At 32.8% G+C, this 18,677-nt stretch overlaps 1 protein-coding gene across 50 annotated transcripts; it reads right to left on the reverse strand.

The window, feature by feature from the left end:
- Positions 1-453: 453 nt before the first annotated feature.
- Positions 454-17,247, reverse strand: LOC146906127 (uncharacterized). Of its 50 annotated transcripts, XM_085730609.1 has the most exons (15): positions 16,808-17,247; positions 16,091-16,147; positions 15,435-15,683; positions 12,392-12,474; positions 11,095-11,225; positions 10,502-10,586; positions 10,344-10,421; positions 9,622-9,708; positions 8,075-8,155; positions 5,833-6,764; positions 5,620-5,705; positions 1,735-1,801; positions 1,529-1,618; positions 1,332-1,448; positions 454-982 (listed from the first exon to the last, which is right to left on the reverse strand). In XM_085730609.1, exons 10-12 carry the CDS (start codon positions 6,139-6,141, stop codon positions 1,744-1,746), a joined length of 453 nt encoding a protein of 150 aa, XP_085586735.1. In that variant the 5' UTR covers positions 6,142-6,764; positions 8,075-8,155; positions 9,622-9,708; positions 10,344-10,421; positions 10,502-10,586; positions 11,095-11,225; positions 12,392-12,474; positions 15,435-15,683; positions 16,091-16,147; positions 16,808-17,247; the 3' UTR covers positions 454-982; positions 1,332-1,448; positions 1,529-1,618; positions 1,735-1,743. The 50 variants fall into 50 exon arrangements, with proteins under 50 accessions (XP_085586735.1, XP_085586734.1, XP_085586731.1 ...); XM_085730608.1 differs by lacking the exon at positions 16,091-16,147 and having other exon boundaries at positions 454-714; XM_085730605.1 differs by lacking the exon at positions 16,091-16,147.
- Between the last annotated feature and the right edge of the window lie 1,430 nt (positions 17,248-18,677).

An 18,677-nucleotide genomic window follows, 5' to 3' on the forward strand; every position in this document is an offset into this window, starting at 1 on the left:
CTAAAATCTCATTTTCGCGACAAAGTCATTCCAATACTTTCATTTTACCAAGTACAAAACCAAATAGGTTCACATATCATGTTTGCATCAATGGACATCAACGGACAAGTTTTCCCATTTATCAAACTTCGCGACATGGGTCATTCCAATACTTTCATTTTACCGAATACGAAACCAGATAGGCACAAATATCATGCTTCGCATCAAAGGACATTGAAGGACAAGTTCAACTTTCAAATTTATCAAGCTTGTAACCATATATGCCAAAATCTCATTTTCGCGACAAAGGTCATTTCAATACTTTTATTTAACCGAATACAAAACTAAATAGGTTCACATCATGTTTTAAATCAAGGGACACGTTCAACCTTTCCATTTATAAAACTTGTAACCATATAAGCTAAAATCGCATTTTCGCGACAAGGGTCATCATAATACTTTATAATTACCGAATTTAAAACCAAATAGGTTCAAATATTATGTTATGCATCAAGGGACATCGACGGACCAGTTCAAACTTCCAATTTATCAAACATGTAACCCGAGATAAGCTAAAATCTCATTTTCTCGGCAAATAGAAGACATAACTCAATAAAATAAAAAGAAATTTAATTTAAAAGAGTTACACAACTAACCTTGATAAGACTGCATATTGAATGATTGATCCGTCAATAAAGAAGCTTTGTATTTCTTCCCATTTGATGCATTGTCTTCCTACATTGTTGGATTCAGATGATAAATAGGAAAGCAAAGAAAATACTTTGCTGCAGAGGCATCCTTCCCATTTTTTACACAACCTTACTACATTAGTAATTATTAACTACAGATGATGTTCAAATTTCAAAAAAGGCAAAATTAATGTATGTATTAAATAGTAACAAGAGAGTCACTAAAATTCAAGGACTACAAGTTACATTAGACATATTTCCTTAGTTGAAAGAAAAGCACATTATGTTCACACCGAGGACAAAATGATGTACACCTGGAAAGATGATTATTCAACACCATTAAAAAATATCATTCATAAATCTAACATACTTATATTAGCAGGACATGGTCTTCCTACTTATTCAAAATTTTAAACGTATTCAGGACATATGAAATTGCTCAAAGTTAGGGAGTTATTGTAATGAAATAATGATATCCCAAAGTAGATAAATAACATGACTGAAACTCTAGTAAATTCAAAGTACTTTTAAATTTGGGATTCAGTTAGATCATATATTTCAAAAATAATTGCAAAAATATAGCAAAAACAAAAATCTTGAGATCGGTAAGTTGAGCACAACTAGCATCAAACCTTATTCAATGGCAGAAAATTAAAATTGAACCTTGAATTTGCTTTTGTATGATGATTGCACTCGGCAAAAAAATCCAGCTCTTGCTTCCTCTTATGTGACTATAACCGTGAGTGTAACTAAATAGGAATGTGCACATTTATTCTCAACCTGTGACATGAAAGCAGCAAAGCATAAATTAACATATTTATGACCGTAAAGAGATCAATAAATTGGAAAAAAGTACCTACCCTTTTAGATACAAGGTGTCCCAATGAAAGTTGGCGAATTGTAACTGAACCATTGAGTGTCTCTTCCAAAACAGTCGCAGATAAAGTTTTCTTAATCGGTACACCATGTTTGTTGTCGTATGTGAAGAAAAAGATCAAAAATTCTATACTACGCAGTCAAAAAGAAAAAAGAGTAAAGATGCAAATGGGAAGAGAAGCATTCTTACCTAAAAACTTCAGCAATCATTGTAGCATCCAAACTTGAAAGATCTCTTGGCTATCAAATACAACAGCCTACAGGCAAGCGTCAAATATTTAACCACTATCGATCCATTTTCCAAACAAGGGTCATTAAGGCGCACATTCTTATACTTCCAATTTACTGAATTTAAAACCAACTAGTCTTAAATATCAAGTTTCGTATCAATTGACAAGTTCAACCTTCGTTCTCAAACTTCTAAACGAGGGTCATAAAGGCACATTGTCATACTTCCAATTTACCGAATTTAGAATTAACTATGCTTAAAAATCATGTCTCACATCAAGTGACAAGTTCAACCTTCCCATTTATCAAATTTCTAACTATCTACACTAAAATCCAATTTTCGCGTCAAGGGTCATAAAAAAACATTATAATAGAAGACAAAACTCATACTTCCAATTAATAGTTTAAAACGTCTATGCTCAAATATCACATTTTCGCGACAACTGTCATCGGAACAAAATATTAACTTCCCTATTTAACAATTTTATAATAAACTAGGTTCAAATCATTTTTGGGTTGAGGATCATTGAGCCACAATCTCTTGCATCCAGTTTACCGAAATCCAAACAAACTTGGCTTAAAAATCATGTTTCGCATCAAGGGATATCGAGGTACAAGTTCATCCTTCTCATTTATCATTTTTGTAACCATAAATGCTAAAATTTCATTTTCGGGACAAGAGTCATCAAGACACAATATGATAGTAGAGAAAACGCATGTGTTCAATTTACCAAATTTAAAACAAAATAGGTTCAAATATCATATTTCACATAAAGGTACCTGAGGGCTTCCCATTTATCAAACTTGCAACCACATAGGCTAAAATTTCATTTTCCCGACAAGGGTCATTTCAATACTTTCATTTTACCGAATTTCAAACCAAATAGGTTCACATATCATGTTTCGCATCAAGGGACATCGAGGGACATGTTCAACCTTCATATTTAACAAACATGTAACAATATAAGCTAAAATCTCATTTTCGCGATAAGGGTCATCTCATTCCTTTCTATTTACCAAATTTAAAAGAAATTGGTTCAAACATTATGTTACGCAATAAAGGACATCGAGGGAAAAATTCAACATTAATATTTATCAAACTTTTAACCATATAGGCTAAAATCTCATTTTTGGGACAACGGTCATTCAAATAATTCAAATAATTTCATTTTGCCGAATACCAAACCAAATAGGTTCACATATCATGTTTCGTATCAAGCGAGATCGAGGGACAAGTTCAACCTTTATCAAACTTCTAACCATATAGGCTAAAATCTCATTTTCGCGACAAAGTCATTCCAATACTTTCATTTTTCCGAATATAAAACCAAATAGGTTCACATCTCATGTTTCGCATCAAGGGACACCGAGGGACAAGTTCACTGTTTATCAAACTTCTAACCACATAGGCTAACATTTCATTTTCGCAACAAGGGTCATTTCAATACTTTCATTTTACCGAATTTCAAACCTTTATCAAACTTCTAACCATATAGGCTAAAATCTCATTTTCGCAACAAAGTCATTCCAATACTTTCATTTTTCCGAATATAAAACCAAATAGGTTCACATATCATGTTTCGCATCAAGAGACATCGAGGGACAAGTTCACTGTTTATCAAACTTCTAACCACATAGGCTAAAATTTCATTTTCGCGACAAGGGTCATTTCAATACTTTCATTTTACCGAATTTCAAACCAAATAGGTTCACATATCATTTTTCGCATCAAGGGACATCGAGGGACATGTTCAAACTTCATATTTAACAAACATGTAACAATATAAGCTAAAATCTCGTTTTCGCGATAAGGGTCATCTCATTACTTTCTATTTACCAAATTTAAAACGAAATTGGCTCAAATATTATGTTACGCAATAAAGGACATCGAGGGACAAATTCAACATTAATATTTATCAAACTTTTAACCATATAGGCTAAAATCTCATTTTTGGGACAATGGTCATTCAAATAATTTCATTTTGCCGAATACAAAACCAAATAGGTTCACATATCATGTTTCGTATCAAGGGAGATCGAGGGACAAGTTCAACCTTTATCAAACTTCTAACCATATAGGCTAAAATCTCATTTTCGCGACAAAGTCATTACAATACTTTCATTTTTCCGAATATAAAACCAAATAGGTTCACAAATCATGTTTCGCATCAAGGGACATCGAGGGACAAGTTCACTGTTTATCAAACTTCTAACCATATAGGCTAAAATCTCATTTTCGCGACAAAGTCATTCCAATACTTTCATTTTTCCGAATATAAAACCAAATAGGTTCACATATCATGTTTCGCATCAAGAGACATCGAGGGACAAGTTCACTGTTTATCAAACTTCTAACCACATAGGCTAAAATTTCATTTTCGCGACAAGGGTCATTTCAATACTTTCATTTTACCGAATTTCAAACCAAATAGGTTCACATATCATTTTTCGCATCAAGGGACATCGAGGGACATGTTCAAACTTCATATTTAACAAACATGTAACAATATAAGCTAAAATCTCGTTTTCGCGATAAGGGTCATCTCATTACTTTCTATTTACCAAATTTAAAACGAAATTGGTTCAAATATTATGTTACGCAATAAAGGACATCGAGGGACAAATTCAACATTAATATTTATCAAACTTTTAACCATATAGACTAAAATCTCATTTTTGGGACAATGGTCATTCAAATAATTTCATTTTGCCGAATACAAAACCAAATAGGTTCACATATCATGTTTCGTATCAAGGGAGATCGAGGGACAAGTTCAACCTTTATCAAACTTCTAACCATATAGGCTAAAATCTCATTTTCGCGACAAAGTCATTCCAATACTTTCATTTTTCCGAATATAAAACCAAATAGGTTCACAAATCATGTTTCGCATCAAGGGACATCGAGGGACAAGTTCACTGTTTATCAAACTTCTAACCATATAGGCTAAAATCTCATTTTCGCGACAAAGTCATTCCAATACTTTCATTTTACCGAATATAAAACCAAATAGGTTCACATATCATGTTTCTCATCAAGGGACAAGTTCAAACTTCCCATTCATCAAACTTATAGCCATATAGACTAAAATCTCATTTTCGCGACAAGGTTCATTCTAATACTTCATTTTACCGAATACAAAACCAAATAGGGTCACATATCATGTTTCGCATTAAGGGACATCAAGGGACAAGTTCAAATTTCCTAATTATCAAACTTGTAGCCTTATAGGCCAAAATCTCATTTTCGAGACAAGGGTCATTCCAATACTTTCATTTTACCGAAAACAAAATCAAATAGGTTCACATATCATGTTTCATGGTATATTAATACAAATGTGTTGTTCACTAAATCAAAAGAAGAGAACAATGGTATTTACACAATGATATTATCTTATAAAGAAGATGCATCAGAAACACAGGCGAACAATATCTAACAATATCAAACAATAGTCACATGCATCTACATCATGTTTTAGATCCATATTACCCTTATATGTCTTCAGAATTCTACTTCAAAACCAATAGAAATTTAAAAGCATGTACATATGGCGAAGAAAATAGATGCATTTGCTACTTTAGTGATGATGAAAACCTGCTAAAACCATAACTTACCATCCATCTTAACTAATATATAAGATCTTATTTCAGCTTTGTAGAACAAATTAAGATGGGGCTAGTCCAAAAAAGGTTCAGGGTAATGATGCGAAGCAATGTGTATCATTTTAATATTCTTTGGAGTCACATTTCCGGATATAAACAGAAGTGGTTGCAAAGTACAATGATTAAAATAAGCTGCAAGTAGATGAATGCAAAATATTAGATGGAAAGAGTAAGTCGCAAGTACCTATGCAGTGCACAAGCTTTACATTTGTTACAGTACACCAACGTCTCTTCAAAGCCTACATCGCCACATGTAAGACAGACAGGTATCTGCAACAAGTAGACTTTAATTCAGTGATTCATAAAAGGTATATAGTTCAAAAAACACATATTTCAAGAAGAAAAAAAAAACAGTATTATTTGAAACTTCCCAGGGAAGTCAGAAAATGAGAAAAACCTGAGGCAACTTAGCTGTCTCTGACTCGGTGACGAGAACATCCATCTCCACTTCCGATTGACAACTTATCTCTGCAGCTTCAGTTTCAGTACTAACCTCTGCAAGAGCATCAATCTCCACTGGAGCTTCCGATACTTGAGGTTCAACTTCAGTATGTAGATCATGTTCAGTTAGGAGTTCAAAACTTGACACTGATGCATCTGGCGGTGCGGATGCAAGTGGTTCTGTAACAACTTCAATTGCTACATAATCAGAATTCACAACTTTTGTTTGGTTGTTAGTCATATTAGAACCAGCAGGGTCTGTCATATTAGAGCCTGTTGAAGCATTCACCAATTGTGGCTGATTATTCTTTTCCACAATATTTTTAAACTTGTCGAGACTGTATTTCAAAACTAGATCCTTCAACAGGGATTGATGCCATTTTAGGTGAAGCCACACACCCTGATGGTTGTTTTAATCCAGGTCTTTGGACTAGATTTAACTGAACTTGACTTTGCATTGGCCTCATGTTTTCATGATTTCAAGGGTCGTCTTACCCCATTATCCATCGTCATGTATTTATCTCATGTGGCTCCCCTAATGTCACGCTTGGAACCATCATCCTGTGCACGACTGTTATACATAAGTTTCCTTTTGACCAATGTTATCCCCAAGTTGCCTTGTAGAACTTTCAGCCAGAACATTCTTCTGCTTGAAACTAGGACACACATTTTCCACCTTGAAACCGCGATCCTTGGCACCAGCATAATCTCCAAATTTCAAATTTAGAACCTACAGCTGGAACTTCCTTGTTGCTGAATCGGGGAGCTTCACGACACACATTTTCCTTGTAGTTCAATGGTTCCCGACTGAAATCATCGAATTGCCTATCATCATTCAACCGCATTATCATTCCAACCACCTCTATAATAGTTTTGAAAATCTCCTTTCTGCAATTAAGCATTCAAATATGAAGTAGTATGTTAGATATAAAACCAATCATGTCTTTCACTTAACAACTTCAGCGTTTGAAACAATTAATTTATGACATAGTGCATGGATAGATATTGCGGCATTATTCAGAAACAACTACCTCTACTCTCTTGCAATAAGGTTCAAACTCTAAACCATTAGAATAATTATATATACCATTCAGAAACCGACTATATCACTCAAAAAACATTAAACTTAATATCATTCAGAAGCATTTTTTAAACAAAATTCATTCAAAACAAGAAGTTACAAATAAAATAGACAAAAAGAGAAAGATTCTTCAAATTCCTCATATGAGAAAAATTCCTCAGGTTGGTCCCCAAAATAACAACAAAATTAGTAACTTTCACTGGTTAAAAACGAGTAAACCACCAAATTAGTCGTTGAAATTATGAATATTTCAAAACGGTCCCTACCTCTAAAACAATGAAGTTGGTCCCTATATTTAACCTTTAATATCAATCAGGTCCCTATGAATATTTCAAAAAGGTCACTGACTCTATTAAATTGTCAAGTTTGTTACTATATTTAACCATTTACTATCAACTGACCACATTTTGTCAAAATGATTAGCATTTTTATGACAACACCCAAATTTATAGGGCGCTTTCAATTAGGTCTGTAAGATTATGAATAAACGAACGAAGGATAGATCTTCAAGGGACCATGCATCTCTATGTCGATATTAAAGGTGTGGCTCATGTCTGACACATCTCAGTGTTCAACACCGACATGACACCAACAGATATATTCAATCACTTAAATTATTAACTGTTTGTTTCCATATTAGTGTCATGTCCGGTGTTTGTACTTCATGGGTCTTGACCTGTTCGCTGCTATAGAAATAGATTATACATAACTGATTATATGGTATAAGCAGCAAATAAGCTATTTATGGAAACAAGGCCTGAGTCTCTCCGAGAGAATTACTTATAAGAAAACTTTAGACATGACACTCAACTACCAACATATAAGAAAATTTTAGACATAGCACTCAACTACCAACAAAGTGTGTATTTTCTGTCACGGAAAAAAGTAACAACACTGATTTAACTTTTAGTAAAGCATAGACGTTTAATTGTTGTTAGCAAAAAGTGATCAAATCTAACATCTAAATCACATATTAGCCAGAAGTGATTAAAAGCTTTTGTATTAAGCTGCAAAATTTAGACTACATAACAAAAATAACACCAGTTCAAATTCAATACAGACCAAAGCAATTTTACAAAATCAAGTTTATTCTGAAACACATTTGCCAAACACTCACCCAAACATACACAAAGCAGGCCAACTCATTAATCTCTATTTTCTTTCTGTTCAATTTACACGCACCATTTTCCCATTTACCCTGCACAAATCAAGCATTGATTGACAACCATGCAACTTCACTAACTACACCATGGATATTGAAATATAGATAGGGAGAGAACCTCAATGAAAGGAAGATCAGACACAACACACATTTCTCCTTGGCATTATAAGGATATTTAGGTTGATCTAGTTAAACTTTATATTGAATTACTTAATCTTCTGAACCCTACAAATCTTCCCAATATTGGAGGAGAGTCTCACTTAAGTGAGAATGAAGTTAACTCCCCTCCAATCCCTTCATCTTCCTATCCTTCCAAAACAATAAACCAAAGAACAAAATTTAAAATAATTCCTTTCATCCACTCTCTCCCCCATCCTATCCCCCACATATCCCCTAAACAAATACTATGTAACGATCCATATTTGCTCATTGTGGATGATAACCTCGCATTTTACATAACTCATTACCAAATTATTCTTTAATCAGCCCCTACTTTCAATGATTGTCCCGTCTAAGTAAATGAAAAGCGTCTAAGTAAATGAAAAGCGAACTTTGGTATTAAATGAAAGGAAAATGAGTCCAAGAGGCAATTGATTTATTTCAGGCTGGTATGTACTGTACGTGTTTGTACACAACTTCAGACCTATATCAATTTAGATTTGTGTCTCTGTATTAGAAAGCCATGGATATTAAGAGTTCAAGGAAATTTGAAAATAAAACCAACACTTTTTCTGATAATGTAACATTCCCATTACAAAGCTGCGTTTAAATTCTATTATCAATAGGGTCAATGGTTCTCTATGCTTTTAGAAAGTGTTTGTAATCTTTATCTTACGCCAGGAAAAAAAAGTGAATAAGAAACAGAACTACAATATATTACAGCTACAACAACATCACAACACTGGTGCTTTCATATATGGATTGAGATCAAACATCACAACAACTACAACTCATACATAAGTATACATGAACTCAAACTCTAAGAAATTATCATGCAAAACTGGGGTTTTTTTTTCACTGAATCATAACTATAGCTGAAAACAACAATTGCTATTCACTTTTTAACATATCATTTTATGGTATAGACTAAATGTCTATCATCCTCTTCATTTTCGCAGTTGGAAACCCTCATTAAGAAAGCAAATGATATATTTTTTCTAAATTGAGAAGTTTAATTTATAACATCTTAATGAAGAGGCGAGTGTAGGCTTTCCTAACTTTTTCAATTCATAAGAAATTTATTAGTTTTAAATTTAAATTGATTCATAAGTTTTAAATTTAAGTTGCAATTCATATGCTGTAAGCATTCCTTTTAAGAGGCTAAACTACCAAATTAGTCTATGAGTATGATTGGGTTATGCAACATTGCAATATAAGAAAATAATAGAATTTCTGAAAACAAATAATAGAAGAAAATAATTTTCAAAGCTTAAAAAAGAAAATAATAGAACCTTTGCTTGAAAAATTCCCAACAGAAATTAGAGGCAAATTCTTGCCCTTACCCCAAGTAGTTTAGAACCAAGAACCAAAAACATTATTGTTGGTGAAACTGTTGAAGCAAACACTCTTCTTTGTTCCTTCCATTGTTTCTGAAAATGCACAATTCACTGTTTTAAAACTCTGGATTACTCTTATATCCAATTATCAAAAAAATTAAGTGTCCTTATTTTATTTTATTGAAGGTAGTACTTTGTTGCTTATTAGATATACCATTGAATACTTATTGAAGGTAGTTCTTATTTTTTTAATGAATAGCCAATAATGGAAAAATCTTTCCAACTATTTTAGAGAGGAAAAAAACATGAACTTGTGTTTATGTTTATTCTCTCTTATTTTAAATACTACAAGAAAAAATTGAAATACATGTTTATTAGGACCTTCATTCAGACCAAAATTAGAGTATCACCTTACCATTATTTCGATTAGAATTATTTAAATCAAAACAAATTCAAGTTTACTTGCAATGATTAGATTTTACATACAAATCATGAGCTAAGATGAAAAACACTTCCGTTTTCATCTTAATGGAATACGATTAGAGTACGAGAAAAAGTTGAATATTTCAATTTTAATGCAATGTGTCCAACGTGGTATATAGTTCAACAAAATTGATAGAGTTGGAAGCCTCTTTGTCGCATTATCTTATGCATTGAAAACAGGGCAATAGTAGTCAGTAGAAGTGGACAAAGGGTAAACATATGGTATGTTGGATAAGTATGCTTACCTTGATTTTGTAAGTGGTAATCTCCAAAATAAGTAAATTCTGGAGGTGATTTTTCTTTCTGTCTTCGTGCTGTTTGTCCTGGAAAGTAAAACCAATTAAAGTGAGAAAACAAGACAAAAACAACCAAATTTTATTCTCTATTTTGCAATATTCCTTACCAAGGTTTGTTATCTGATTCAAGCTGCAGAGTGGAAGATGCTAATTAGCTACTAAGGTTGTGCCTATTACACCCTTTTGAGATTCCTGCACACAATAATTCAGTTTATTAAAAGTGAATTTTAAGTTATAGGTTGCAATTGACCATGTGAGTAAAAAAATTACTATAAACAGATAACCTTTGATTTTATAATCCAATATCAATAACTCTTGGCATAAATATTTGGTCTTTCTTAAGTTTATTCTAAAGGTTAGTGAAGAATGGACAATATTCTTTATGAATACCAAAAAAAAAAAAAAAAAAACAGATGAAGAAATGAAGTAAGAAGGCAAATCTGATGCAAATGTTGCACAACACAAGAAACCTACACGAATCTATTGGATGCTGAAAATGTAAGTTGTATATCAGAAATTGTTCATAAATTATAAATATCATGTAAAGATGAATTTTTTTTCATTGAATCATACAATTTAAACTTTAACTCAAACCCAAGATATTAGCATGCAAAGTTGGTTTTTCTTTATTTCATTCCAATAATCACTAAATCACCAAATCATAATTAAGTAAACCATATTCTAGAAGTCCATAAATTACCATTCGAATCAGTTAGAAATAGAGCATCTACTCTGCGAACAGCCATTCAACAACAAGTTTCATAGACCATTGTAGTTTCAGGCAACGTTGATGCCTTTGAAAGTCATAAGGATGTCACAGTCATCTCTCACCTAAAAATGTTCATAATACATTATGTTAGTGTGGTGTCATAGATTGTTATTGCTTCCTCAACATATTCAATAATAGACTCTCAATTAAATTTCTTCTAATATACTACGAGAAATATTTTCATTTTTTTTATACCATATCAAACTTTATTTTTTTTCATTTTTTTTATTAGAAGAAATATAAAACATAAAAACAAATACAAACATTTAAAAAACTCTTCCGCGAAAAAAGATACAGAAAGATAAAAAAAGATCCAAAAAAAATTCTTCATAAAGAAACATACCAAGGTTGTTAAAATCGCGATCTAACACTCAAGATCGTACGATCTTGCGATTCCGATGGCCATCACCGATCTGGATCGGGTAGAAGATCGGAAACGACGGCGGAGCGGACGGCGCGCCGAGGAAAAGCGGTTAATCGCAGAATCGGCGCTTTTCTTCGTTTTCTGCAATGGCTTTTGACCCGGGTCAGAGGTTGATGACCCGACCCGACTAGGGTTGACCCGGTACCAACCAGCATAGATTCGACCCGTTTCGGTTATATTTTGACCCGTTTTCACTTGAAAAGGTCTGATTGTACCATTAATTTCGTATTTTTGGGAGTTATTGGTGTTTAATTGAATCATTATGTTTGGAAATTGGGAATTTTTCTCCTCTTTTTCTCTGAAATTGTAACTGTTTCAATTATCATTCAATGACAATTATGGTTAATGAAAGTTTTTCTCTGAAATTGTAAATGTTTCAATTATTCATTCAATGACAATTATGGTTAATGAAAGTGTTTTTTTATAAAAGGCTATTTTTCTTGGTTTCTTTTATAATTTTGTCTATTAGGTGGGATCCTACGATCCTTGTTACGATCCTACGATCTACGCTCTTTCTATACCCCAACGATCTTTAGTGGGATCTCGATTTTGACAACCATGAAACATACAATGAGATCCAAAACAAATTCTTCAAGATATACATATCATAAACAAATATTGGAGAGTTTCAATGAATAGATTTTGAAGAAAAAAACAAGACAAATGTTCCATTAAGCTGAGATCCAAAATCTATTATTTGATATTTTGTTGTTGTTGCTGCATGTGTGGGACCCTTGTGGATGTGAATAAGGCGCACAGTTTGATACAAAGATTGTGTTAGAAGTACGTCAAAAGTGAGCTTACATGATGAAGGTTGTAGATCTGCCGCTAAACTCCATGGTTGAGCTTGAAAGTGACCGAAAGCGAAGCTTTTTGCGGAGGCGGATCTGAAAGAAAATAGAGGAAGAGAGAATAGGCTGTAAAAAAACAATGGATCTAAAGAATGGTAAAATGAAGAACAATAGCAGAATAGATCACCTTAATTAAAACAAAAATAAAAAATATATCTATAAAAATACATGAATTTAAAAATTACAAAAAAATGAACATACCAAAAATTAGTCTACATCGTTCATTTCCCAGTTTTATAACAACGTTATTCTGTCACGGTGGAAGTGTCATTTCCGGTACGGCGATGGTGATTTCCGGAACGGTGGTCACCAGAAAAAATTCCGATTGTGATTTTTCTCTGAGGGTTTTATAGAGGAGATGAAGGGGAGTCTTTTTCAGGTGATGATTTTTCAAAATGAGATCTACGATGGCCGAGATCCAAGGGAGAAGATGATGGTTGTGATATTTAAAAATCTCTCTAAACTAAAACTAAAAAACAACTTGATATAAAAGCAGATGGAAAGGAGAGGATGACGACGGTGATGATGGCACAACCAAAGGCGGTCGGAAACATATGAGGTAGCCGTGAACAGTGTACGGCGGCTAGGGTTTGTTACAGGGGGAGAGAGCTTCTCAAAGCTTCTTTGTGAAGAGAGAGAAAATAAATTAGAAATGAGAAAAAATTGAGTTCATAAAATTAAACGAGAAAAAATGGCAGTTTTCTATTAAAATTGAATATATTTTGTTGACAAGACCATTTTTTAAGGAGATAAAATTAGATATGCAACTTTTTTATGAAAGAAAAATTAAATTAAATATACAATTAAATGCTACTATTCATTCATCTTAATACGGTAATCATAAGTAGTATTTTGTCATAAGTAGTATTTCACTCCAAGAGTTAATTTAAATGTACAAAAAACCTCCCAAAAATTAATATACTTTTAACCCAAAAATTAATATACTTTTCTGATAATGATTCTAGTTATATAGACCGGTAATGAGTATAATAAGTGAAAAAGAAAGATTAAATAAAATAGTTGGAATTAATTTAAGATTTTTATGTTGACATACTGCTAGGTGATAGAATGTTTGTGATCTTCTAGCCAAGACTTGGTTGCAGGAGCTACACAAGCGAGAACATAACCATATTTATTGTAATTAAAATGCATACCAAAAATACATGAATAGTAGGCAACACCACCAAAAACACCTACTGCCCTGGCCAGCTAAAACAGCGCCCAGCAGGGGCTATTACAGACAAAAAAAAAAACTGCCTAAAAACACCAAAACTGGGCACAGAACAGCTGCATAACAGCAGCAGCACTCAGCTGCCAGCAACAGCCCCAAAAACACCATAAAACGCCAAAAAAACACCCAATCTTGATAAAATGTGTAAGATATTATCTAGACGGAAAAGCTAATAATTTATCTTTCACAAAAATGACAACACTATCACAATCTTCTAAATCTTACATTATATATATGCTTCGATGACAACACTATCACAATCTTCTAAATCTTACATTATATATATGCTTCGAGATTGTAAGTATGTTCAACATTACTTGAACAAATTCATCACTGAAGACAATTAAGCTAAATTCTTTAACCTCATCTTACATGCTTGGCTTGAATGATAAAATAACATTGGAGTAACTAACACTTATTAGCCTACGTATTTTGGAGTTTTTATATGGGCGTTTTAGAAAGACTATAATAATCTAGTCTTACCAAAAGAGGCTGAGTTTGATAACTTCATTACTTCTAAGGTGGTTAACACATCTTTTCAGATTGACAAATTCATAAAAATAGCATGAAATACATCTCAGCAATGAGAATACATCTCGTAATGAAGCTGAAATACATCTCGTAATGAAATACATCTCATAAACAATAGCATGAAAAATCACTCAAAAACAATAATAATAAACATATTAACAAAAATAATCACTGAAATCAACAAAAAAACCTAAACATTCTTAAAAAAAAAAAAAAAAAGTTATCCAGAACAGATTGGGTGAACACCGTTTGAGTTCAGATTGAGTCAGTGAGTTCCATTCCGAGATTCTGATATTGAGTTCTGATTGGGTGAGTTGAGTTCCATTTGAGCACCGTTTGAGTGTATTGAGTTCCGATTGGACCGATTGAACCGCGATTCAAAGCTAGGTTAGGTTTTGGGAGTGAGAAGAATCTGAATCTTAGAGAGAGTGTGAGAGCTAGGTTAGGTTCTGGTTCATTTTTCTTATTAATTATGCTGTTTGAATAAGATTTCATTAAATGCATGCCTATTTTGTATTGAAGGAGCAATAGAGCTCCTTTCATTGAAAGTGCATAGGAATGTGACAAAGTAGTAATCTGCATTCCCTGAAATCTTAACCAAGCATGGTCTTGAATCAAGTGTTGCATTTAAGCTACACCTGGAAGAGCTTCTTTGAACTTATTTTTTGTTATTTTTTCTTTTTTACTATAAATTTAAGCTTATCTTATCACCTAGTCTTTTGGAATTATCAATTCACCTAGTCACATGCAAGCTACACATATGGACTTCCCTGTCTGGTAAATTGTGTATAATGTTCAATTCCTTAGTCTTTATAAGTAGTTTGCATAAACAATAAAGGTTCCCAATTTGATCCCTTCAAGTCTGAAGACAACGGAGAAAGCATGTCAAACTTCTCATTGATTATTGGACCTATAATGATTCATGTTGAGTGTGAGTTTAAAAAAGCGTGTTAAATTGAGTGTTTCTATCATTACTTTCAAAGTTAAGACATCCTCCTAACCTCTAATATGCAGGTGATATTTTTTTCAGATGTGAGGTAATTCTACAACTGACCCAAGTCCTATGATTCAAATAAATGATAGACAAAGGTTTGTGAAGCTAACACATACCATTAGTCAAAATCAATTCACTCAATCAGTTCTTGTCAATGCAGAACCAAACAAAAAAATTAATGGCTCAAGTTAAAAATGGGCATTTCAGCGGATAATAGAAAATTATCTAAACAAATTTTACCTGCTTTAAAGGAGAGCAGTGGACATGCCTGAACTCTTCTGAAATGCTTCTTTATAACTAATTTTTCTCGTCTGAAGAATTTATGGAAGAAGATGAATTATCAAGCATGTCAACAGTGGTCTCTCCATCCTGATTATCACCATGTAGCACCCTCTTGTCTTGCTCAAGGTGCTTTTGTATCAATTTCTTAATGGCAGCAAGGCCATCAGAGTTCAATTTCACTTCAGCAATATGAGATAACGCATTTACCTAAAAAGCCAATTACAAAAGAAACAAGTTTCATTTTTCTCATAAAATAGTTGTATGCATTCAGAGACACAAAGCAAATAAAAATAAAATTGAAGCACAGACAAAGAATTGACCATGCAAGACAATGCATCAGATCATAGTATACACTGATTACAACTTTCTAATCCAAAGGCAATGATCATATTTCAAGTCTGAAAAAGTCCTTATATAATGATTCAACTAATCATAAAAAGAATGAATTTTTGAGTTACTAGAAACCAAAACACAAGGAGAGCAACATGTTAGAGTAAATTGAATTGAATAATATAATCAAATGAGTGTGTTTACGAAGAACAAAACAACGAGCAAAAGTTTAAGGCATATACATGAAACCATGCATCTGTGTATGCGTCGTATAAACTATGCACCTTTCAATGATACTCAATTGAAGCATACTGCATCAGACATATCACAGGTATTCTTCTCTACAGATTTCAGAAGAATAAGCCTATTAATGAAGAAGGTTATGATAAACAGACTATAAAAATAAATTAAGATATTCAAGAATACTAAGCCAAACATTTAGTATAGAGTGTTTTTAGTGATACATTCATTAGTCCAAGCAAACCATTTAAACCTGCAAAAACAAATCACAGCCACCCAAAAGCTTGTGCAAAGGCCAAATAGTGTGTTGAAAATTACACTGAAAGTAAATCAGCACCATTGATATTATGAGAAGACATTCAAGCTCTTTTTTGATAAACAACTTAACTAATTGCTAATAGCATAAATACTTATCATAATGTTTAAGCAACAGGATCAAAGGCTAATTTGACAGCAAAAGGATGTTCAGACTACCACTGATCTAAATTTAACACTTCTTGCAGCAGAAACATATATTTAGCCAACAGTCCAAAAACACAATTACATATAACCTAAGAAAAACATACCCAACAAAATCAGAATTGATAAAAAGGAACGAAAAAATCATTTGAGATTGAAAATTACCATATGAGATTCAAATTCAGATTCAGAAATTCATAAAATTGAAAATGAAGATTCAAAATCATAGAATGGGTATCAGATTCGAATTCTGAAATTCGTTGTATCAATGAATAAAATCAAAAATAATATCGAAATCTTACTGAAAATCCCGCCGTAGCCGAGTTCTTGCAAACCCTAGGACCTTGCGCGCTGAGATTTCAAGAGAAGATACATTTGACCTTGAATTGTTTGTACGGTGAAATGTTTGAAGCGCTAGACTCGCTCGGATCTGAATATCGATTCTGCCTCCCAAACTCAATTCTACCAAAAGCCAGGAATCCTAGCTTCTGAGAATCGATTCTCAATTTGTTGTTGGGTTACAATTTCCGAATTCATTTTATTCCGTTTTTACCCTTAACAACTATCATCAATAACTCTTACTATGACTCACTAATCTGTGCCAAATCACCCAGATTTAGCGCTTCAATTGTTGCATGTGAACGAAAATGAACATGAAGTGTGAGAGATGGATAAAGACAATTGATAGAATTGAAGAAGAAAATTGAGAAATAAGAGAAGGAGGAATGAAGGGTAGTAGGGTGAAGAGTTTTTAGATTGTAGAAGGAGATATAGTAAAACCAATTGAATGTTCTGGAGAATCCGAGAGTACCCAGCAACATGATTATTTATTTTTTTTTTTATTTTTTAATTAAAATTAAAATGGTTCCTAAAGTTGGGCGGAACCTTTTTTACCTTCTAACAAAATAATGAGTGGTGTGATGACTTTTTGGTAATTTAGCATATAAAAGCAATTTTGATAAAAACTATCCAAACATCAATTTTTATATGAATCACTTTTACTTTAAGGATATCCAAACATAAATCATTTTATCTTCAACTCACTTTTACTCAAAATCAATTCTATAAAATCAATTCTATCAAAATTAATTCCCGTCACCGCACAACCAAACACACACAATGTAAAAGCAATGTCATAAGTGAAAAATGATGCGGCGGTTGTAAAAAAAGGTTGCAAGAACTGTCGCATATGTTAGATTGCGACTGTTCCTATTGAACTGTCGCAAAATAACAAATTTCTTGTAGTGCGTCTTCCAGGATGATAACTCGATTAACACATTATTTTAATCAGGTTACTTGAATATATAACCAATGAACAAGTAACATGACTAAAATATTGTTTAAATAGAGTTTTTATCCCGGAAGACGAAAGGTCACAAGGTGTGACCTTTCGTCTTCCAGGATGATAATTCTATTTGAACATTATTTTAGTCAGGTTACTTGAATATATAACCAATGAACAAGTAACTTACTAAAATATTGCTGAAATAGAGTTTTTATCATGGAAGATGAAAGGTCACAAGGTGTGACCTTTCGTCTTCCAGGATGATAACTCGATTTGAACATTATTTTAGTCAGGTTACTTGAATATATAACCAATGAACAAGTAAGTTGACTAAAATATTGCTGAAATAAAGTTTTTATCTTGGAACACGAAAGGTCACAAGGTGTGACCTTTCGTTCCAGGATGATAACTCGATTTGAACATTATTTTAGTCATGTTACTTGAATATATATCCAACGAACAAGTAACGTGACTAAAATATTGTTGAAATAGATTTTTATCCTGGAAGACGAGAGGTCACAAGGTGTGACCATTCGTCTTCCAGGATGATAACTCGATTAAAACATTATTTTAGTCAGGTTACTTGAATATATAACCAATGAACAAGTAACAAGACTAAAATATAGTTTAAATAGAGTTTTGATCCTGGAAAACGAAAGGTTACAAGGTGTGACCTTTCGTCTTCCAAGATGATAACTCGATTTAAACATTATTTTAGTCAGGTTACTTGAATATATAACCAATGAACAAGTAACTTACTAAAATATTGCTTAAATAGAGTTTTTATCCTGGAAGACGAAACGTCACAAGGTGTGACCTTTCGTCTTCCAGGATGATAATTCGATTTGAACATTATTTTAGTCAGGTTACTTGAATATATAACCAAT

The sequence above is a fragment of the Medicago sativa genome, chromosome 7 (genome assembly GCF_051527215.1).
Source record: "Medicago sativa cultivar Bolivia chromosome 7, Bolivia_mono, whole genome shotgun sequence".
Taxonomy (NCBI): Eukaryota; Viridiplantae; Streptophyta; class Magnoliopsida; order Fabales; family Fabaceae; genus Medicago; species Medicago sativa.

Excerpts from the sequence above, each read along its gene's own strand:
- LOC146906127 (XM_085730643.1), bottom strand. The coding sequence starts at position 6,141 with ATGACAGACCCTGCTGGTTCTAATATGACTAACAACCAAACAAAAGTT. Across the intron at positions 5,706-5,832 it reads AGACAGCTAAGTTGCCTCAG|ATACCTGTCTGTCTTACATG; the intron begins GTTTTTCTCATT and ends TACTTGTTGCAG. Across the intron at positions 1,802-5,619 it reads AAAGCTTGTGCACTGCATAG|GCTGTTGTATTTGATAGCCA; the intron begins GTACTTGCGACT and ends GCTTGCCTGTAG.